The sequence below is a fragment of the Ranitomeya imitator genome, chromosome 2 (genome assembly GCF_032444005.1).
Source record: "Ranitomeya imitator isolate aRanImi1 chromosome 2, aRanImi1.pri, whole genome shotgun sequence".
Lineage (NCBI taxonomy): Eukaryota > Metazoa > Chordata > Amphibia > Anura > Dendrobatidae > Ranitomeya > Ranitomeya imitator.
Genome location: NC_091283.1, coordinates 171422679 through 171447305, shown reverse-complemented (window position 1 = coordinate 171447305; position 24627 = coordinate 171422679). Strand labels below are relative to the sequence as shown.

The 24627-nt window shown below is 46.3% G+C and overlaps 1 protein-coding gene across 1 annotated transcript in view; it reads right to left on the bottom strand.

The window, feature by feature from the left end:
- Nucleotides 1-24627, bottom strand: part of CACNA1B (calcium voltage-gated channel subunit alpha1 B) — a 467134-nt gene that overhangs the window by 68270 nt on the left and 374237 nt on the right. The window contains exons 32-34 of the mRNA XM_069747979.1: nucleotides 15977-16093; nucleotides 14871-14936; nucleotides 5796-5887 (exon numbers count right to left, since the gene is read on the bottom strand). Coding sequence (XP_069604080.1) covers nucleotides 5796-5887; nucleotides 14871-14936; nucleotides 15977-16093 — 275 coding nt within the window. The remainder of the gene's footprint in view (nucleotides 1-5795; nucleotides 5888-14870; nucleotides 14937-15976; nucleotides 16094-24627) is intronic.

The following is a 24627-nucleotide window of genomic DNA, read 5'->3' as shown; positions in this document are numbered from 1 at the left end:
TTATTTTAGGCCTTCGATGCCTGTCTGTGGTCACTCCTTCCACTAGGCCTCCACTGACCACACCACTGCTGCCCGTGTACCCCTGGAACCAATTTAAAATTGCCTACAGCCACGTGTTATTATTTTAGGCCTTCGATGCCTGTCTGCGGTCACTCCTTCCACTAGGCCTCCACTGACCACACCACTGCTGCCCGTGTACCCCTGTAACCAATTTAAAATTGCCTACAGCCATGTGTTATTATTTTAGGCCTTCGATGCCTGTCTGCGGTGACTCCTTCCACTAGGCCTCTACTGACCACACCACTGCTGCCCGTGTACCCCTGGAACCAATTTAAAATTGCCTACAGCCATGTGTTATTATTTTAGGCCTTCGATGCCTGTCTGCGGTCACTCCTTCCACTAGGCCTCCACTGACCACACCACTGCTGCCCGTGTACCTCTGTAACCAATTTAAAATTGCCTACAGCCATGTGTTATTATTTTAGGCCTTCGATGCCTGTCTGTGGTCACTCCTTCCACTAGGCCTCCACTGACCACACCACTGCTGCCCGTGTACCCCTGGAACCAATTTAAAATTGCCTACAGCCATGTGTTATTATTTTAGGCCTTCGATGCCTGTCTGCGGTGACTCCTTCCACTAGGCCTCCACTGACCACACCACTGCTGCCCGTGTACCCCTGTAACTAATTTAAAATTGCCTACAGCCATGTGTTATTATTTTAGGCCTTCGATGCCTGTCTGCGGTGACTCCTTCCACTAGGCCTCCACTGACCACACCACTGCTGCCCGTGTACCCCTGGAACCAATTTAAAATTGCCTACAGCCATGTGTTATTATTTTAGGCCTTCGATGCCTGTCTGCGGTCACTCCTTCCACTAGGCCTCCACTGACCACACCACTGCTGCCCGTGTACCTCTGTAACCAATTTAAAATTGCCTACAGCCATGTGTTATTATTTTAGGCCTTCGATGCCTGTCTGTGGTCACTCCTTCCACTAGGCCTCCACTGACCACACCACTGCTGCCCGTGTACCCCTGGAACCAATTTAAAATTGCCTACAGCCATGTGTTATTATTTTAGGCCTTCGATGCCTGTCTGCGGTCACTCCTTCCACTAGGCCTCCACTGACCACACCACTGCTGCCCGTGTACCCCTGGAACCAATTTAAAATTGCCTACAGCCATGTGTTATTATTTTAGGCCTTCGATGCCTGTCTGCGGTGACTCCTTCCACTAGGCCTCCACTGACCACACCACTGCTGCCCGTGTACCCCTGGAACCAATTTAAAATTGCCTACAGCCATGTGTTATTATTTTAGGCCTTCGATGCCTGTCTGCGGTCACTCCTTCCACTAGGCCTCCACTGACCACACCACTGCTGCCCGTGTACCCCTGTAACCAATTTAAAATTGCCTACAGCCATGTGTTATTATTTTAGGCCTTCGATGCCTGTCTGCGGTGACTCCTTCCACTAGGCCTCCACTGACCACACCACTGCTGCCCGTGTACCCCTGGAACCAATTTAAAATTGCCTACAGCCATGTGTTATTATTTTAGGCCTTCGATGCCTGTCTGCGGTCACTCCTTCCACTAGGCCTCCACTGACCACACCACTGCTGCCCGTGTACCCCTGTAACCAATTTAAAATTGCCTACAGCCATGTGTTATTATTTTAGGCCTTCGATGCCTGTCTGCGGTCACTCCTTCCACTAGGCCTCCACTGACCACACCACTGCTGCCCGTGTACCCCTGGAACCAACATCAGAAAATATAAAAATAAGTATTTTGCTTATAAAAAAGAAAATACTGGAGAGATATCAAATGCAGACATTTTAACATTAAAAACAAACACATACAACAAAAATCTGGTACAGTACTAAAAATGGCCACCAGCTACAATAACTTTTTCCTGCAAGTAGTTAACTGAAAGGTTTTTTCAATTTTAAACACAGATATGGCATCCACCGAGTGTTGTCCTGTCGCGTCTTCTTTATATTATTGCCAAGAAGATGCAAAACAATGAAAATAATAAAATCATTATTTACCAAAAAAATAGAGTAAGTCAAAACCACATTGCAAATAAACATTCATTACAAATAAAGAAGCAGGGCGCGTCCGAGGGTGAGTATATACCTAATAAGAATATAATCACCCTCGGACGCGCCCTGCTTCTTTCCGACAGCCTTCCTTCCTAAGAATCAGCCCTTCCGTGGTGTAGAGAGAGGGTTTGTTACACTCCAAGGTGTTCCCCAGGTTGCCTTTCCTGAGCTTCGATCTTCCGGCTCTCGTTTAGTAGTTGTTGGAAACTACGCTGCATTGGGCCTACAAATTGGGTATGGGGTGTAGAGAGATGGTGTGTTCCACTCCAAGGTGTTCCCCAGGTTGCCTTTCCTGAGCTTCGATCTTCCGGCTCTCGTTTAGTAGTTGTTGGAAACTACGCTGCATTAGGCCTACAAATTGGGTATGGGGTGTAGAGAGATGGTGTGTTCCACTGTAGAGAGATGGTGTGTTCCACTTCAAGGTGTTCCCCAGGTTTCCTCTCCATTGCTTCGATCTTCCGGCTCTCGTTTAGTAGTTGTTGGAAACTACGCTGCATTAGGCCTACAAATTGGGTATGGGGTGTAGAGAGATGGTGTGTTACACTCCAAGGTGTTCCCCAGGTTTCCTCTCCATTGCTTCGATCTTCCGGCTCTCGTTTAGTAGTTGTTGGAAACTACGCTGCATTAGGCCTACAAATTGGGTATGGGGTGTAGAGAGATGGTGTGTTACACTCCAAGGTGTTCCCCAGGTTTCCTCTCCATTGCTTCGATCTTCCGGCTCTCGTTTAGTAGCTGTTGGAAACTACGCTGCATTGGGCCTACAAATTGGGTATGGGGTGTAGAGAGATGGTGTGTTCCACTCCAAGGTGTTCTCCAGGTTGCCTTTCCTGAGCTTCGATCTTCCGGCTCTCGTTTAGTAGTTGTTGGAAACTACGCTGCATTAGGCCTACAAATTGGGTATGGGGTGTAGAGAGATGGTGTGTTACACTCCAAGGTGTTCCCCAGGTTTCCTCTCCATTGCTTCGATCTTCCGGCTCTCGTTTAGTAGTTGTTGGAAACTACGCTGCATTAGGCCTACAAATTGGGTATGGGGTGTAGAGAGATGGTGTGTTACACTCCAAGGTGTTCCCCAGGTTTCCTCTCCATTGCTTCGATCTTCCGGCTCTCGTTTAGTAGTTGTTGGAAACTACGCTGCATTGGGCCTACAAATTGGGTATGGGGTGTAGAGAGATGGTGTGTTCCACTCCAAGGTGTTCTCCAGGTTGCCTTTCCTGAGCTTCGATCTTCCGGCTCTCGTTTAGTAGTTGTTGGAAACTACGCTGCATTAGGCCTACAAATTGGGTATGGGGTGTAGAGAGATGGTGTGTTACACTCCAAGGTGTTCCCCAGGTTTCCTCTCCATTGCTTCGATCTTCCGGCTCTCGTTTAGTAGTTGTTGGAAACTACGCTGCATTAGGCCTACAAATTGGGTATGGGGTGTAGAGAGATGGTGTGTTCCACTGTAGAGAGACGGTGTGTTCCACTCCAAGGTGTTCCCCAGGTTTCCTCGCCAATGCTTCGATCATCATGCTCTCGTTTAGTAGTTGTTGGAAACTACGCTGCATTAGGCCTACAAATTGGGTATGGGGTGTAGAGAGATGGTGTGTTCCACTCCAAGGTGTTCTCCAGGTTGCCTTTCCTGAACTTCTATCTTCAGGCTCTCATTAAATTGTGGTTAAACGGAACAACTGCATTTGGCGTACTAGTTGGTTTGGGGCCTACTATCGGTGTCTGCCGCTCCTTGCTGTTCTCCTGGTTTCCTGTCCTGAAATTCCGTTTTCAGGCGCTCGTTAAGTAGTTGTTAATGTTAGACTGCATTTGGCCTACTAGTTGGGTTGGGGCCTACTATCGGTGTCTGCCACTCCTTGCTGTTCTCCTCCACTGAACAAAGCTGTGCCGCCTGTTTACTACTGTTGCCAATTTTGAACTGCATTTCGACTACTTACTGATTTGGGCCTACTCTCTGTGTCAGCCTCTCATTCCAGTTGTCCTCCACTGCAATGCCCCCTGATTAGTCCTGTGTTACCAATTTTGAACTGCATTTAGCCCACTTTATTCTTTGGGCCTATATCTGTGTTTCCTCCTCATCCTGCCCATTGCCCAGCCAGTGATAGATGAGTCTGCTGGTACATTGACCCATAACGCAACATTTCCCGTGCACGCTACACTGCAAGATTGTGACCCTGCTGAAAGTCAGGTCCCCCTTCCCGCATACCATACCACCTTACACGGGGACAAACAGGAAGGTGCAGATGAAAGTGCAGGTTCCTTCATCAGGTGGGGGGAGGAATACTAGTTGGCGACGTCACTGGCACAGGGCCTCTCATGGTACGCAAAAGTGTTGCTGCCGGTGGGAGGCGCCCCCGCCGTGCAAACACACCGCTGTACTTTGAGGGGCCCTGTGCCAGTGCCAATGCCAACGAGTGGGCCCCCCCTGCTTGCTCAGGTTCACAGCACTTGCAAAGTTGAAATACTTACCTCTCCCTGCTCCACTGCCGTGACGTGGTCCAGATTTCCTGGGCCCACTAATTACTTGAACCAGCCCTACCCACCACAACTTTAGCCAAATGACCCCCAATTTCAAATGCCTTCCAATTATTATAAGGTAAATTACGCTTGACAAGCTTCATTAAGAAGAATGGATGGTTTTGACATTAAAATGGGCACTCTAGGTGTTTTCCTGGCCCCCACTCACTGCCGACTATGCTGCCCCATTGACTTGCATTGGGTTTCGTGTTTCGGTCGATCCCGACTTTACGTCATAATCGGCCGATTTCACTCGACCCGACTTTTGAGATAGTCGGGTTTCGCGAAACCCGGCTCGACTCTAAAAAGGTCAAGGTCGCTCAACTCTACTGAGGCCTACAAGTGATTGTGATGCACCCACACCCTACAGCATACTGGGTCTGGGACACCTCTGTAAATACCAGAGAGAAACAAGACTACCGTTCTGTGTAACTTTACACAGGGATGAGGCAGGTGTGGCACTCCCGGAATTCTTCTTATACTACTTAGCTGGCCAACTTCACTTTCTACAACACTGATAATCATTTGCCAAATTCTGAAAACCACCTTGCACACTGTTTGAGTCTTCAGTGTCTATGGGGGAGTCTTGGAGGAACCAGAGCAATACTTACCCTCCTTTTTGCCAATTCACAGACTTACGGTTCAAGTGTGGAGAGCCACCAAAAAGATTTTTCAGTTCAAGGAAGCTCATTTCCCCTTATGATATAACATAACAGTGCTCTTGCCAAATAGCTACATTCCCAAGATGCTCCGTTTTGGATGAACTTAGGGGTCAAGTCTCTAGTACAGGTATATATCCAGGATGTTCTTGTTTCCTTTGATCAATGTCAACATCTCTATCAAGTCCTCAGACATGCTTTCTTTAGGTATCTGCCGCTAAGGCATGTCCTAAATACCCACTTCCCAGACATTGGAAATTATCTCATATCCCCTGATAGGAATTCTAAGGAGCCAGTGACCCAAGGGGTTAATCTCCTTTTTACATCCAGTTACTAAGCATGAGATGCTCCTCATCGCCAGTATTGGTTGAGGCCAAATGGACGACAATAATACTCTCCCTATCAGAGAAGGATCGGAGCGCGGGCTTGATTTCCCCACAATATGTTTCACCAGCAATTAATAACGAGCTAGACCAAATGTCCATTATAGCGATCTGACACCTAGCAGATTATGAAAATAGAAGCACTTTTACCTGAACAGGAGCATTAAAGCTTGAAAAAAGGTGGTGAAGTTATTGTGTCTGTTGATCGCGCTGTCATCAACCAATTTAATGTTCCCAAACACCTGAAAATGTAAAAATAACAATGATGATGGTATCTACTGGTAATGTAGAATATTAATATCTACCATCCTTAATCCCAATAAATGTGATTCAATTCAGCAATATTTGGATCTACCCCAATCATCTACCTGTTGAACACTGCATTGGGACACACCTGCCACAGAACTAAGCAATCTGTCTACTATAGGGCCCGATCTTTAGGGTATGTGCACACGATGCGGAAAACGCTGCGGATCTGCAGTGTTTCCGCAGCTGCGGGTCTGCAGCAGTTTTCCACGAGTTTACATTACAATGTAAACCTATGGGAAACAAAAACCGCTGTGCACATGCTGCGGAAAAAACGTGCGGAAACGCAGCGGATTACATTCCGCAGCATGTCACTTCTTTCTGCGGATTCCGCAGCAGTTTTCCAGCTGCTCCAATAGGAAACTGCAGTTGTAAAACTGCAGTGAAATCCGGAGAAAAACCGCGGTAAATCCGTGATAAATCTGCAGCAAAAATGCAGCGTTTTTGCCCTGCAGATTTATCAACTCCGCTGCGGAAAAATCAGCAGTGGCCAAGAATACGTGTGCACATAGCCTTACTCTTGGACAGAAAATATATATATAGAGAGAGAGAGAGGGGAAAATAAGTACGGTATTTGATACACTGCCAATTTTGCACGTTTTCCCACCCACAAAGAATGGAGATGTCTGTAATTTTTTTCATAGGTACACTTCACCTGTGAGTGACAGAATCTACAAAAAAAACAAGAAAATAATATTGTAGAATTTTTACATAATTAAATTGCATAGCGAGAAAAAAATAAAAATGCCAGAATTACGTCTTTTTTGTCGCTGCAACATTGCAATAAAATGCAATAACATGCAATCAAAAGATCATATACCACCAAAACGTCAGAGCAGCACGCAAAAAATAAACCCTCACCTGACCCCAGATCCCGAAAAATGGAGACGTGATGAATCTCAGAAAATAGCAACTTTTTTTTTACAAACTTTGGAATTTTTTCTCACCACTTAGATAAAAGAGAACCTAGATATGTTTGGTGTCTATGAAGTTGTAATGACCCGGTGTTAAGGACTGGCGGAACGCACCAAGTACAAGATGAAAAGGAACTAGGTGCGTTCGCAGTCCGAGGTCCACCGTGCAGGTAAAAACCCTGCTGCTAGTAAGACGGACTATATGGCGGTACTATAAGTATACATGCACGGGTTAACTTCACCCTGCGTGAAGGAAGCGATCCTGTTGCGTCACAGGACCGCGGTACCGCACATAGAGCGCGAGCAAAAAGTCAGCGAACTCAACCCCAACTAGGATTGAAGTCCGATTAGACACTTGCTGGCACAACACCGCAACTGGGTGTGTAAGGAAACTAAATAATAATATAAAGGCACAAGAGTGCGTGCGGTGCCGCACTGACGGACGCCACTAACCACCCAGGCTTGGGTCAGGAAAGCGCAGAGCAAGCGCACGGCGCCGTACAGGCGGACACAGCAACTGGTAGCTGTAATGTGTGTTACGTGCTGTTGGATAAGTCGGGCGCTAGATAGCAAACATACACCTTCCACGAACAATCATTCAATAGGGAGGGTTATTTAAAGAGCGACTTTCACTCACAACACACACACATATTTACAAGACAATACTAGCGCATGGCCGTGCGGTCATGCGCAGTTTATATAGCTGCAGCACAGGAAACAGCTACAGAAGTTTTGCCCTTTCAGGACCTGCCAAAAGGACCAATGGGATGTGCTGCAGTACCTGAGCATGTGACCCTCGATCTCCAACGGGAGATCCTGCCCTGGGCATGCTCAGACAGAGAAAAGCAGGACTTAGATCCAGAAACGTCCACTCGCCGCTGCCCAGCACTGGCTTCAATGGCAGAAGCAGGAAAAGCAGCAGTAACTCTTCGCACAGAGTCAGACTGAGCGAGACGCTGGGATCGACGTCCCTGCTGAGCAGACTCCACTGCGGCTGGAGAAGAATGGGAGACCACAGCGGAGACGGATCGAGATTCCCCCTGTGCAGCAGAGGAAACTCGACTCCTAACATTACCCACCCTCCTAGGGCCCCCCCCCCCCCTCCTTGGGCCTCGCTACGTTCGAAGGCAGCAATGAGCTGCGGGGCCCGAATGTGCTCAACAGGCTCCCAGGACCTGTCCTCGGGACCATAGCCCTTCCAGTCTACCAAATAAAATTTTTTGCCACGTACCACCTTGAACCCCAAAATAGCGTTCACCTCATAATCGTCCGTAGACGAACCCGATGTCCCAGCAGATGACTCGGAAAACCGGGACATATACACGGGTTTCAAGAGGGACACATGAAAGGTGTCGGTGATACCCAGGCGTGGGGGAAGGGCCAAACGATAGACCACAGGATTAACCTGCTCGAGGACCTTGAATGGACCCAAGTAGCGAGGAGCAAATTTAGTGGACTCAACTCGCAGCCTGATGTTACGGGCGGAGAGACACACCAAGTCGCCAGGAGCAAAGGTCGGAGCGGGGCGCCGATGAGCATCGGCGGAGGACCTCATTCTCTCCTTAGAGGCCCGAATGGCATCCTGAGTGCGGTCCCAAATATCCCGTGCCTCCACAGCCCAGTCTGCCACCCTGGAGTCGGCGGAAGACACGGGCATAGGCACAGGTACCCGTGGATGCTGACCATAGTTGAGGAGGAATGGGGTTTGTCCAGTGGAGTCGGCTACGGCGTTGTTCAGTGCAAACTCTGCCCATGATAGCAAGGATGCCCAGTCATCCTGCCTGGCTGAAACAAAATGTCGCAGGTATGTGACCAAGGTCTGGTTGGCCCTCTCTACCAACCCATTCGTCTCGGGATGATAAGCGGAAGAGAGATTCAACTCAATACTGAGAAGACGACAAAGCTCTCTCCAGAACCGAGACGCAAACTCGGGACCCCGGTCACTGACAATTTTGTCAGGCATACCATGTAGGCGGAAGATGTGTTTAATGAACAACGCTGCCAAGGCCCGTGCAGAAGGTAACCGTGGTAGCGGCACCAAATGCACCATTTTTGAGAAATGATCGGTGATGACCCAAATGATGGTACAGCCGCGAGACTTGGGTAAACCCACAACAAAGTCCATCCCGACAATCTCCCAGGGCCTATCTGCCACCGGCAAGGGATAGAGCAACCCAGCTGGCCTTTGACGCGGAGATTTATTTTTGGCGCAGGAGACACGTCAGAATATAATCCCTGACATCCCGGACCATATGCGGCCACCAGTACGTCCTCGCCAGTAGCTCAGATGTCCTCTTTGTCCCAAAGTGTCCACCCACCCTGGACGAATGAGCCCAAGAGAGAACCTCCGGTCGCAAATTAATGGGCACAAAAGTCTTGCCCGGAGGCACAGACTCTAGCGAAAGCGGCGCTACGGTTCTCAGGCTCTCGGAAGGGACAATAAGCCGAGGCTCCTCTTCCTCCTCCTCAGTTGACATAAGGGAGCGAGAGAGAGCGTCAGCACGGATATTCTTCTCCCCGGCGACATAATGAAGGGAAAAGTGGAACCGGGAGAAGAACAGGGACCATCTGGCCTGGCGAGAATTTAGCCGCTGGGCTGTTTGCAAATAGACCAAATTTTTGTGGTCCGTGTAAACTTGGAAGGGAAACCGCGCACCTTCCAGAAGGTGTCTCCACTCCGAAAAGGCCAACTTCATTGCTAGCAACTCCCTGTCCCCGATGGAGTAGTTTCTCTCCGCTGGCGTGAAGGTCTTAGAGAAGAAGAAGCATGGATGCTTCCGACCTTGAGCATCCTTTTGATAGAGGACTGCTCCAGCACCAACGGACGAGGCATCCACCTCCATTAGGAATGGCTTATCCACATCGGGACGATGTAAGATGGGAGCGCTAGCAAAGTGGGACTTAATAGAAGTGAAGGCCTTGGAGACCTCTTCCGACCACAATTTGGGATTCGCTCCCTTCTTGGTGAGGGCTACCAAGGGAGCTACCAGAGTTGAGAAGTGGGGAATGAACTGGCGGTAATAGTTTATGAACCCCATAAAGCGCTGCACCGCTTTAAGAGAATGGGGCTCTTGCCAGTCCATCACAGCCTGTAGTTTGGCAGGATCCATAGCCAATCCCTGGGCGGAGATGATATAGCCCAGGAAAGGTAAGGACTCCTGCTCAAACACACACTTCTCCAACTTCGCATAGAGAGTTTGCCCGTAAGAGGTCGAAGACTCTGCCAACATCTCTCCGGTGGGAGTCAATATCTGGAGAAAAGATGAGAATATCATCCAGATAGACTACAACCGAGGTGGAAAGCATATCCCGGAAGATGTCGTTGACAAAGTCTTGGAAAACGGCAGGTGCATTACAGAGTCCGAAGGGCATCACCAGATACTCATAGTGCCCATCTCTGGTGTTAAATGCCGTTTTCCATTCGTCCCCCTCACGGATGCGAATCAGGTTATAAGCACCCCGCAGATCTAGTTTAGTAAACACTCTAGCTCCCCGAAGCCTATCGAAAAGCTCAGATATCAAAGGCAAAGGGTACTTGTTCTTAACTGTGATAGCATTAAGACCCCTGTAGGCTATGCATGGATGTAGTTCTCCATTCTTCTTCTGCACGAAAAAGAACCCTGCCACAGCAGGTGACACTGACTTCCTGATGAAGCCTCTTGCCAGATTCTCTTGAATGTACTGAGACATTGCCTCCGTTTCCGGGAGAGATAATGGATAGACTCGACCCCGGGGAGGCTCAGCACCAGGCAAGAGATCAATAGGACAGTCATAGGGGCGATGGGGCGGAAGGGTCTCCGCTGCCTTTTTGGAGAACACGTCTGCATAAGACCAATATTGCTTGGGGAGAGAGGAAAGATCTGCGGGTACCTCTGTAGTAGCAACCTGAACGCACTCTCGATGACACCTGTTCCCACAAGATTCACCCCATCCCAGAATTCTGCCTGAGGACCACTCGATGTGAGGAGAGTGGTACCGTAACCAAGGTATCCCCAAGAGAACCTCATCAATTCCCTCAGGAATGACGAGTAGAGATATAATCTCCTGATGAGATGGTGACATGGACAGAGTAAAAGGGATAGTTTGATGTGTAATCTGTGCGGGCAGTGTCGACCCATTCACCACTCGTACCGTTACTGGTTGAGATAGCATGACAAGAGGAATTGCGTGACGTTGGGCGAAGGCTGAAGACATAAAATTGCCCTCCGCCCCAGAATCCACGCAGAGTTCTACCGAGTGAGAGGATGAGCCCAATGTTATTGTCCCCTTAAAGGACAATTTGGAGGCAAACGTCGCCGTGTCTAGTGCACCTCCACCAACTACCACTAGACGCTGACGTTTCCTCGACCGCTGGAGACATCTGGAGGCAAGATGTCCTGTCTGTTGGCAAAGATGACAAATCTGGAGTGCACGAGTGGTCCGGGACTTAGATCCCGCTCGTGACTCTACCACAGGCTCATGGGGCTCAGGAGCCTGGTCTGGAGATTCCAAAGGTTTGGCGAAGGTGGGAGCCAGCCGAAATCTCTGCCTACACTGGGCTCGCTCTAACCTCCGCTCGTGAAAACGGAGATCAATACGAGTGGATAGAGTTATTAATTCCTCCAGTGTGGCGGGAATCTCCCTAGTGGCCAGGGCGTCCTTAACGTGGTCAGCCAGCCCCCTCCAAAATATTGGAATGAGGGCTTTATCCGACCACTCCAGCTCAGATGCTAAGGTGCGGAAGTGGACGGCAAAATGACTGACCAAGGACGAGCCCTGAGTCAATGCCAACAATTGGAGCGCCGTATCATGGGTGACACGAGGTCTTAAAAAGACCTGTTTCAGAGTGCTCAGAAACAATGGAGCACTCTGCACCACATGATCGCTACGCTCCCATAGCGGCGTAGCCCACTGCAACGCCCTGTCCGATAGAAGAGACACTATAAATCCCACCTTAGCCCGCTCTGTAGGGAAACGAGAGGCCAGAAGCTCGAGATGGATAGAGCACTGACTCACGAAACCCCTACAAGACTTACTGTCACCAGAGAATTTCTCTGGAAGCGGGAGGCGAGTTAGAGTCGGGACAGGAGCGGCAGTGGACAAGGTGGCTGCAGCAACACTAGCAGCCTGAACAGCGACAGCAGTGACATCCACAGATGAGGTTGAACGCTCAAGAGCCGCCAACCTTCCCTCCAGCTGCTGGATGTACCGCTGTGAACGCTGATCGTCCATCATTTGCTAGCCAGACCTTGGCGCTAGTATTATGTTAAGGACTGGCAGAACGCACCAAGTACAAGATGAAAAGGAACTAGGTGCGTTCGCAGTCCGAGGTCCACCGTGCAGGTAAAAACCCTGCTGCTAGTAAGACGGACTATATGGCGGTACTATAAGTATACACGCACGGGTTAACTTCACCCTGCGTGAAGGAAGCGATCCTGTTGCGTCACAGGACCGCGGTACCGCACATAGAGCGCGAACTCAACCCCAACTAGGATTGAAGTCCGATTAGACACTTGCTGGCACAACACCGCAACTGGGTGTGTAAGGAAACTAAATAATAATATAAAGGCACAAGAGTGCGTGCGGTGCCGCACTGACGGACGCCACTAACCACCCAGGCTTGGGTCAGGAAAGCGCAGAGCAAGCGCACGGCGCCGTACAGGCGGACACAGCAACTGGTAGCTGTAATGTGTGTTACGTGCTGTTGGATAAGTCGGTCGCTAGATAGCAAACATACACCTTCCGCGAACAATCATTCAATAGGGAGGGTTATTTAAAGAGCGACTTTCACTCACAACACACACACATATTTACAAGACAATACTAGCGCATGGCCGTGCGGTCATGCGCAGTTTATATAGCTGCAGCACAGGAAACAGCTACAGAAGTTTTGCCCTTTCAGGACCTGCCAAAAGGACCAATGGGATGTGCTGAGGTACCTGAGCATGTGACCCTCGATCTCCAACGGGAGATCCTGCCCTGGGCATGCTCAGACAGAGAAAAGCAGGACTTAGATCCAGAAACGTCCACTCGCCGCTGCCCAGCACTGGCTTCAATGGCAGAAGCAGGAAAAGCAGCAGTAACTCTTCGCACAGAGTCAGACTGAGCGAGACGCTGGGATCGACGTTCCTGCTGAGCAGACTCTACTGCGGCTGGAGAAGAATGGGAGACCGCAGCGGAGACGGATTGAGATTCCCCCTGTGCAGCAGAGGAAACTCGACTCCTAACACCCGGAGAATCACAATGGCAGGTCAGTTTTAGCATTTAGTAAACCTATTAAACAAGCCAAACAAAAACAAGTGTGGGATTACACTTTTTTGCAATTTCACAGCACTTGGATTTTTTTCCCGTTTTACATAGTAACATAGTAACATAGTTAGTAAGGCCGAAAAAAGACATTTGTCCATCCAGTTCAGCCTATATTCCATCATAATAAATCCCCAGATCTACGTCCTTCTACAGAACCTAATAATTGTATGATACAATATTGTTCTGCTCCAGGAAGACATCCAGGCCTCTCTTGAACCCCTCGACTGAGTTCGCCATCACCACCTCCTCAGGCAAGCAATTCCAGATTCTCACTGCCCTAACAGTAAAGAATCCTCTTCTATGTTGGTGGAAAAACCTTCTCTCCTCCAGACACAAAGAATGCCCCCTTGTGCCCGTCACCTTCCTTGGTATAAACAGATCCTCAGCAAGATATTTGTATTGTCCCCTTATATACTTATACATGGTTATTAGATCGCCCCTCAGTCGTCTTTTTTCTAGACTAAATAATCCTAATTTCGCTAATCTATCTGGGTATTGTAGTTCTCCCATCCCCTTTATTAATTTTGTTTCCCTCCTTTGTACTCTCTCTAGTTCCATTATATCCTTCCTGAGTTTTCTATTACATGACATCGTAAAACCAATGGTGTTATTCAAAAGTACAACTCGTCACGCAAAAAACAAGTCCTCACATGGCCATTTTGAAGCTGGAAAGAAGGGGAGCAAAAAATGAAAATGCAAAACCAAAACTACCCTTGGTCGTTAAGGGGTTAAGAAGCCCTCCTACTCTGAACTCATTACCTGTATTAATTGCACCTGTTTGAACTCATTACCTGAAATTCAGTTGCCCAGCGACAGCCCCGAAACCTGAAAGATCTTGAGAAGATCTGTATGAAGGAGTGTGTCAAAATCCCTGCTGCAGTGTGTGCAAACTTGGTCAAGAACTACAGAAAATGTCTGATCTCTAATTGTAAACAAAGGCTTCAGTATTAGGGTATGTGCACACGTTGCGGATTTTTCCGCAGCGGATTTGGAGAAACCGCAGTGCAAAATCACTGCGGTTTTCACTGCGGATTTTCATGCGGTTTCTTCTGCGGATTCCTCTGCGGGTTTTCAACTGCACTTTCCTATTGGTGCAGGTTGAAAACCGCTGCGGAATCCGCAGAAAGTGACATGCTACTTCTTTTTTTCCGCAGCGTTTCCGCACGGCTTTTTCTGCAGCGTGTGCACAGCGGTTTTTGTTTTCCATAGGGTTACATGGTACTGTACATCGTCAAAACCGCTGCGGATCCGCAGCAAAAACAGCAACGTGTGCACACAGCCTCAAGTTCTGTTTTTCTATTGTATCAAATACTTATTTCATGCAATAAAATGCAAAAAAATTATGTAAGTATGTTTGGCCACATGGAAATTGTAGTCAAATTATACATTGTGGTATGCCTATGGAGAGCCTGAATGGTGGAGCAGGACATAAGGATGAGTCTCATGATTTTTGACTCCTTGTCCTTGTGCAGGCATGTACTACGGAGGACAGGGAATGAACTTCAATCCAATATTGCAGCCAGCGGGTAAGGAAAGGGTGAATCAAACACTCGAAAACCCCGCCTCTATGGCTGAAAATTGTTCCCTCCAAATTCAGGTGACAGAGTCCCTTTAATGGGAAGACGACTGTCAGGTCAGACAACAGAAATAACATTATAGAAATGGTAAAAAAGAGTATGTGGGACAATAAGGTCACTCACTTGTGGAGATTACTTACCTGCATGCCAATAATGGCATAGATGAAAAATAGCATTGCAATGAGGAGGCAAACATATGGCAGGGCCTGCGGACAGATAGAACAATGGGCAAAGTTAACATCAAGCGATAGATAGATAGATAGATAGATAGATAGATAGATAGATAGATAGATAGATAATTGCACATTTTCGCCTTTTTTTCCATTCACAAAATAGGTGATAAATGCATGATGATCGCTATGGACCCGCACTGATAACGAGGATGGGGTCCTAAAGTCACCTGTATGAATGAGACATAGGGAGCATGTGCAACCACTGGTGTATTGATTGTCTTTGGCACTTGCTTACTATGCACTGAGGACTTTGGGAATCCAATTTTAGGAGCGGCTGGACCGTCAATGATAATATATATGCAACCTAATAAATTAGCTGTTACACTGCATTGTGGGAATCGAAAGTTAAGGCTGGGGCTACACAATGACTTTGTCCACAACACCAGCCTCTTGACCAAAGATTGTTATGTGTCGTTGCTAGATTGCAGGGCAATAGTAAATGGGGCATCATTGCCCTACCGAGGATACCATTACCGCATCAAGCAAGTCGTAAATATTGTACCTGGTTGGATTTTTTTGTGACTTGGTTATTATGGTCGCATTACTCTTGGGGTTGCAATTCAGTCCATTTTACCTGTATTATACTGTGATGTAGAAGCAACACCTAGCAATCTTTGGACGCGTGATTTGTATCGCGGTCAAAAAGTAAATGTAGCCCCAGCCTAAGACTGAAGTTGATTAGAAATTGGGTACTACTGGAGGCTCCAGTAGGTTTTTTTTTATCATGCTAAACAAAGTTTATCAGTGATGCCTGTTAGTGGTCAGATATAATGACTGGCTCCGTTTGAATAAATCTAGTGATTAATTCCCTAAGAATCTGGCATTAGTAATGTGGTGGTGTAGGCAAGAAATCAATAATCTTAGACGTGTTTTGGCATATAACTAGCCTTAATGTATCCCAATTCAGAACATACATATTGTGACCTTGCACAGCACAGCACATAGATGTATACAATTCTGTTTCAATGAAGCTCACAGAAAATTACAAGTTAACCATTTCTGTATGAGCAAACCTTAAAAGACTGCACAAAAGTCCAGAGAAGGATGCGGATGGTGTAACCTTGACGCAACAGTTTAATCAACCGAGCTGCTCGAAAAAGTCGCAGGAAACTCAGATTGATGAAATTTTCCTGCAACAGATAAAAGATTTAGTAACTTTTTTTTTTAGTTTTTGGACTAGTTTGTATTAATGTTGTTTTTTCCTTGTCCAACATGCTCCACCCAGCAAAATAAGCCAAGCCAACTTTACTTCATTCCATTATCAAGCACAGAACTTGCAGCTTGCTGAACACTTCAAAAACCAGGAGGGAAATTTTAGATACAATCACATGCAATCTGTCACCCTGCAAGCACATTAGTCGGTCATTTTAGACATCCACATGTATTTCAGTTTCCAAAGGAAGGTTGTTATTGTGGTTAGTTATGAGAAGGCTGATAATGAAGGACCAGGATGGGGATAAAAATAGAAGAGAGCTGACTAAGGAGCAAAATGGGTGACATCACATTTGGATGATGTCCTATCCACACTAGTGCCAATTCTTCTATACTAGCTATCAAGAGTGAGTTGTTGCCATGCGCAAGTCCTCACTTTCCACAAGGAAGGACAATGGATTCCATTTTAGCTAGTCTTGGGGGATTCCTCAAGGGTATGCATACTTGGGGATAAAGATTTAGGAAAGGTAAAGGTTAAAGGTACCGTCACATTTAGCGACGCTGCAGCGATCTAGACAACGATCCCGATCGCTGCAGCGTCGCTGTGTGGTCGCTGGAGAGCTGTTACAACTATGCGAAGTCCCCTGGTAACCAGGGTAAACATCGTAAACGTAAAAAAAATAAACACTACATACTTACATTCCGGTGTCTGTCCCCCGGCGCTGTGCTTCTCTGCACTAACTGTGAGCGCCAGCCGGAAAGCACAGCGGTGACTTCACCGCTGTGCTCTGCTTTCCGGCCGGCCGGCGCTCACAGTGCCTAGAAGCACAGCGCCGGGGGACAGACACCGGAATGTAAGTATGCAGTGTTTGTTTTTTTTACGTTTACGCTGGTAACCAGGGTAAACATCTGGTTACTAAGCGCGGCCCTGCGCTTAGTAACCCGATGTTTACCCTGGTTACCAGTGAAGACATCGCTGAATCGGCATCACACACGCCGATTCAGCGATGTCTGCGGGAGTCCAGCGACGAAATAAAGTTCTGGACTTTCTGCTCCAACCAACGATGGCACAGCAGGATCCTGATCACTGCTGCCTGTCAAACTCAACGATATCGCTAGCCAGGACGCTGCAACGTCACGGATCGCTAGCGATATCGTTCAGTGTGACGGTATCTTAAGGCTTCCATACACGATTTATAAATTGTCCAACCACTCTTATTTTGGCAGGATCAGATCACCATATAATGGGTATGGAGGGGCACTTGACTGCCCCCCATCAAATTATTTTAGGGGACAAAAGGAATGGGCAGTTGGAATTCAATTATCAAATCTTTTTGTTTGGGGAGATAAGACTGTCAGATGATCCAGGCAGTGGCTCTACCAAAGAGAATACAGGGGCCCTCAGCACAGCCCACCATACACATTAGGTGGCTGGGGGCCAAGAGATGGTTCAGCAGGTACCGATCTCAGACAGCTCTTCCATACACAGCAGCGCTTGTTCAGCCAAGTGCTTCTGTGTTCTCTGTGAGAGAGCTGTTGCAGACCTGTCTATTATCTCCAGAAAACAATACGATCGTCAGTCCAAAATCTGACATACTGGATTGTTATTTCCCCTGACAATTTGTTGGGCAAAGACGCCGATGTTGGAGGGTTTGGCAGACTTTACACTAATGTGTATGGGGGCTTTTGTCTAAAGTATTTTTCTATAAAGAGATTAGCTTAATTAAACTGAAACTATCAACTTTGGACCGTAAATGCCCTCCAACCGGGATCGGTAAAGTTATCATCTTGTCTGTGACAAGTCAACTAAAATGTGTAAAGTTGTTTTCTTTCCTATGATAATGCAATCAGGGTTGGTAAAATCATATTCTTGTCAATAATCATCTTATGTTTATATCTCTAAGCTGGCCATATGCATTCAATAGCTATGTCTCCTTACTCCTTCCGTCACACAGATGAACATTCGGCTTTGCCAAACATTTATGTGTTTCGAACACAGAATGGAGAAAGCCGCGGCCAGGCGGTGACAATCGGAGAACAAAATGGTTGAGCGTTTGCATTCAAACTGCACAACCCTGAAGTCTTCATTTGTTGGGGAGAAGCGAGAGGCCTCCATACAAATTAGACTGTCGTCCTATCACACCAGTATTGTATGGTCAAGAGTCGCGACTTTAATGTATATGAGGGCCCTGAGTTTTTCTGTAGATACCAATCCTTTTCTATCATTCCAGAGGTGCATTGTAGTCTAAAAAATACTCTTCTTTTCACCAAATATTATGAGAGATAAGGAAAGCGGAGATGGGAGAGTCTAAAAATTAAGTTTTGAGGGCAGGACATGTTCACTAATTAGCTACTAGTTGGGGAATCTTGTTTGTCTGTTATTATTTCATGCTTATCTCAATAACATCCCCCACACCCCACCACAGCTTAATGCGCCTCTCAGCCCCCAAGCCTAAGCATGCTTCTCATACAATTCCCTTCCCGCGAGGTCACATAAGCTGAGTATTAAAAGCAGAGGCAGAGCACACCCGCAGGCTGCAATCTGACAGAAAAGGAAAAGTGATTGGGATGGAGGATAGAACAGAGGACAATGGCGAGTAAATGAAAGATGAAAACAAACTGAATATGCAGCAGATTGAGGAAGAAGTCTATAAAATTTGTTGCGCTCAGAATAAATAATGCTGTACTTTCTTTCTTTCTATATCTATTAGAAACAATTATAGCAAATGAATGTCATATATTTATAACAAGGCTTAAATGTATCGTGAAATGTATGGTGCCATTTTCTACATGGAAACCAGATTTTTTTTGGAACTCAAACCGGGAATCTACAAGGCCAAGTGGAGATAAAAAGCCAAAAAAACAAAGATAATTTTGATTGACCTCCAAACAGTAGCCTGACACCTGTGGCAAATCACCGAACCTGTGGCTATCAGGATATGTTGGGCGCTGCCATTTTGCAACCATTGGAGAACCACCAGCTGAAGACCACAGTTATATATCATAAAATGCCTTTGTTTTTCTTTCCTTCCACATTTGGGAAATATTGCCCTAATGTGGAGCTTCACTTTCAATTTCTGGTGGCTAAGCCTACCAATGTTTTCATAACTCTATAAAAAGATCTTACTTCCATTCTGTAATCACTAGATGGTCCCGTGGCATTTTTGGTGGTCAATGATCTACAGTGATAAACTGTCCAAAACCGTCCAAATATTGACCTTTACCTTTGGTTCACATTGGCCCTGGCGGAAAACAGTGGACGGTAAAAAGACTATAATCGAAAGGCGGGACTAGATTTTACTTTTAGGGACTATTCAGCTTATAATTGCTCGGGTAGGGGCCTGACTTTTTACAATGTGGATTATTCCAACCAAAACTAATGGTCTGTTCTCTCATGATGGCAGTATTGCAGGCCTTACATGTAGAGCTTTGGTGTCATGTAGCTCCTGCCTACCAACACATACAAAGGGCTTAAAAGGTTAAATGATGGCATTAGGGGGTGAAACAACAGAAGGTATTAAAGTTGTAAAGTTATAAAAAGACTAGATGGCAGCCCGATTCTAAAGAATCGGGAGTCTAGAATCCATATATACTTTATTTATTCAAATGTAAGAATAATACAATTAATAAATAATAGTAAGAAAGAACAAAAATAATAGGCAGTATATGGAGAAAACACCAAACAAAAGTTCAAAATTGGTGTGAAAATGTCACTGAACCACTTCACAACTAAATATATATAGTTTTGGTAAATGGTATTATCATTTTTTTTACGAAATTCGGCAGGAGCTTGAAGAGCAACGTCACTGGGCCCGCCTCCACGCAGTAGAAACTTGCTGTGAGGTAAAAATTCAAAAATCACACCAAAATGGCGGGCGGAGTGTGTCACAGTACGGCACGTTTCTGATTGGTCGCTCGCAGCAGGCGGCAACCAATCAGACACTGGACACTGTTGACGTCACTTATCTCCAGACATTAGCTCCGGACATTAGCTCCGGACATTAGCTCCGGACAAAGCCACGGAAGTTGGCACAAATTGCAGGAAGTAGTATTCTAGGCAATTATATATTAGATTTGACTTCCAAGAGTGGGTCCAAAAACCAATCTACAACCCATTTTGCAAAAAAATAAAAGAAGTAAGGTATGGTTTTCATGAATAGTTGTCAAGTTTGACTATTATATTGCATGCATTTATGATTTCAAGGGGGTTACTATTATAACCAGTTATAACAGTCATTTGCGCAAAGTCAAGTCAACACTTTTACTGCCACGACTAATAGACTTTCCTTTTTCTTCTTCAACACCATGGCCTGATGAATGCTCGTCACTTGTCCTTGTCTTGCTGGTAAAAAGATGACTTTTGTTGGCTTCAACCAATCAGATGTAAATACAGATCCACAGACCATGCTTCCCTTATGTGCCCTCAATGGACCATTCACTTACAAGTTACATTCGCTGGATTTGCACCATGCAATGGCTGAGGTCACATGCAGAGGAACAGAGGTCACCGTTACTAGGACGCTGCAGTATACAAAAAAACCCAGACTAAGAGATGGTTCCTTCCTCTTATATAGTCCGTCCCTTATTTATCCCTTCTATTGAGCCCAATACTAGTTGACTGAAACCTTTCAACAGTGACCGCTCTCCCTCTTCCTCCTTGGGAATTACATTCAGGCTTTTGTAGTTTTTAAAGAGAAGGCAAGTGCTGAGCAACTGAAATGTGAAAATAATGTCAACACCTTTGTGTCTTTATAGCAGCAAAAATATTCAACTTTTTGGGGGTATCGGACCCAACCCTTCGATTCGGACATTGCCTACTTATTAGAAGGGACCCTTCACAACAAGCTGATCACAAAGTGCCCACCTGCTGTAACTCCCTAAATTAGCTATAATCTGTTGGGAAATTATCAGCGTTTAATTTCCGTGAAGCTCCCCAGAGGTAAAAATAATTATTACACAGTGCTCATGCTGGAGCAGAGTGCTGCTGGTTGCCGAAGTGAGCTCTTGGTAGTAATCTTAGAATGATTGGTGGGAAATAAATATATACTCAGGGTCTCAAAACATTTATCATAATAATCCCTACCTAAACAAATCTTTATTGATAATTAGAACCCACAGATTGGTTTAAACCACAAAAAATGACAAAATCAAAATAAATACTAGTGCTCACACATAAACACTAATTAAAAGTGGGGGGAACTAGGTATCCCTGGTATGTTGTCTATACTCACACCTGCCTATCTGCGGAGGTTGGCACCCTAGGGAGGAGCGTTTTGGCACCCCCGCTCCATGATGGCTGTACCTAGGGACCCTGTTGCACCCTACAGCCACTAGGAAATCCCCTTACCCACAAGCTAGAGGTACCACTAGCAATAAACAAAAAATATTTACTGCACTAAAAGAATCCTAGGCCCCAACACATTAAAAACCATAGTATATGTAGAACACACCAGGCATATTCATGGCACCTTAGTAAAGGAGTATAAATGACTTCATATACAGATAGCACTCCATTTAAGTAGATTCATTCGATATACATCATGCTGGCTTAGAGAATTAACCAATCATATTGCCTCCTTTCCCCTAGAGACATCCTAAACAGACCTGCTAGATTCTCAATCAAGGTGCAAGGGCAATGTAGGACACCCTTCATCCGCACATATTCCACCAACCACCACAGTTTCAATGTCCCAGATATCAAGCACAATTCAAGCATCAGATAAGAAACCACGTGGTATTAAATAAATAGTTCAATATGATCACTTATCTGCCTTCATCTGCCATATGCTAAATAGATTTTCACCGCCTCAACGCGTTTCGCCCCATTTGGGCTCCTCAGGAGGCTTGATATCCGGATAATATGTGTCCTGATGCGGTGTAGTAGCTGAGTGTCTGTGTGTGAGCACTAGTGTTTATTTTTGATTTTGTCATTTTTTTGTGGTGTGACCCAATCTGTGGGTTCTAACTAGCAATAAAGATTTGCTAGGTAGGGATTATTATGATAAATGATTGGTGGGAATCTCAGGACCTGAACTCCCATCAATCTGCAACAAATTTTAGGGGGAATATCATATAAAATAATATAAAATCATAGTAGGATAGAGAATTCCCTTTGATATGTTTTCCTGCTAACAACCCCATACTTCCCCTATATAGCAGTACAAGATTTCGCAACAGTGAGAATAGCTGATCGTTGGGGTTTTCAAACTTTCCAAAGATCATTTATGTAACTATTATACAGTGCCTTGAAAAAGTATTCATACCCTGTGAACGTTTCCAGATTTTTTTCATGTTACACCTTTGCTGCAATTACTACTGCAAGTCTTTTGGGGGGATATCTCTATAAGCTTTGCACATCTAGAGGGGACATTCTTGTCCATTCTTCTTTGCACACTCGGTCATGCTCAGTGAGATTGGATGGAGACGTCTATGAAAAGCAATTTTCATGTCTTGCCACAAATTCTCAATGGGACATCAGTCTGGACTGTGACTGGACATTCATACACATGAATATGCTTTTATCTAAACCATCCATTGTATCTCTGGCAGTACGTTTAGGGTCGTTGTCCTGCTGGAAGGTGAACCTATGTCCCTGCCTCAAGTCTTTTGCAGCCTCTAACAGGTTTTCCTCCAGGATAGCCCTGTATTTATCTTCAACCATCTTCCCATCCACTCTGATCAGCTTCTTTGTCCCTTCTGAAGAAAAGCCTCCCACAGCATGATGCTGCCACCACTGTGTGTGACGGTGGGAATAATGTTTTCAGGGTGATGCAGGGTGTTACTTTTCCACCACAAATAACGTTTTGCATTTAGCCCAAAATGTTCTACTTTGGTATCATCTGACCAGAACTCCTTCTTCGACATGCTAGCTGTGTCCCCTACATGGCTTTTTGTCAACTGCAAATGGGACTTCTTATTGTTTTCTTTCAAAAATGTGTTCTTATCATGCTTCCATAATGACTAGAGTTGTGGAGTATAGGACCAAGGCTATGTGTACACTGTGCATTTTTTATGCATTTTCTCCTCGTAGAAATGGGCCAAAAACGCTATGGAATCCTTATGCAAGCTAGGTTGTTGCCCACCAGGGCCTGGGGTAGTTGGTACTGGGTCCGGTCGCACTTAAAGGGGATGTCACGGTGGCTGTGACCCGGTCTGTGGCCCTGGGCACTCAATTAAAGGGGAAAAGTCTTTAAAGAGTATTTTGGAATAAAGTTTATTCATGATACCACCTGTGGTTCTCGGTCATAGGGGACCGACGCTGCTTCAAGGGGTCCTCTAGGGTGATGTTGTTGCATCAAGATTGGTGACACTTCCCACAGGTGAAGTGGGGTTCCCAGGGCTCCCAAGGTGTATGGCAAGGATGGTGGGTTGCCGGTAAATAACGAAGGACACTGGGTTGCAGTCTGTAGCTGGTTTACTGAAGTAGTAGTTAGCCTCAGTCCAGGGTACCAGCAACAGATGGAGAAGGAGTCCAGGCAGCCCGAAAACAAGTAGAAATCCCCTTGGCAGGTGAGGTTGGGAGCCTTCCATTATGCACTGGTTTTCTGGTCCCTTGCTACCTGTAGCTTGCTGGCAAGGTACCCCTTTCTCTCCCTGTCTTGTGACAGTACCTGCACGGTAGGCAACTTGAGCTGTTCTCTTGGGGTCTCTGACACTGACTCCAGGCTCTAACTGCTGCTGTACCTCAAGTTTAGTATGGGCAATTTACATATAGTCCTATGCCCTCCGGTTCTACTGTGGACCTTGCAGTTATCCACAATCTCGGGCTCCAGAGTTTCTGCGCTCTGGCTCACAGGTGGCTCAATCGCGGCCTCCCTGAGCTCCTAACGTCTCCTCTGAGCTCCTTTCAGGTCTCTAGTCTCACACAGACAGACAAACTCCTCCTCCAGACCAGGATGGAATTCAGAGAAGTTCCCCTCAAACAGGGTTTTGAGCTGCCCCTTCTGGCCTGGAGTTAGAATGTGTTGTGTGTACAGCTTTCCTGCCAAAGGGATCCCATTTGTCTCCAAGCATGGCACTACCCTCCCCAAGAGGAAGGCAGCACCACTGTGGTACCCAAACTCCTGGGGTGCCACAAAGTCAATGGCAATCCTGAAATGTTGTGCACATGATCAGTAAATATCCTTTGAGTATGTGTTTTTTTTTCTGCAGCATGCCAATTCTTTGTGCGTTTCTGCAGTGTTTTTCACCAATTGACTTCAATTGGGTCAGTCAAATCCACAGCAAAAACGCAGGTATAAATATGTTTGCAGATTTGCTGATTTTTTTGTTTTTACCGGCTTCCTATGATGTCTCTCAAACTGTCATCTGTGTGACAGCGTGGGAAACATCGGCGCGAAGGTTCTAATCGGCAATAATGCTATTGCTGGTAAGACCGCCGGTCAGAGCACTGTGGGGTCATGCAGTCAGATGTCAGCATGACCCAGCAGCTGTGACTGTGACCCGCAGAAGTGACCTGTGGTAAAAAAGCTTACCGCAGGTCAGCAGGCGTGAGCTGATGAGACTACTGCAC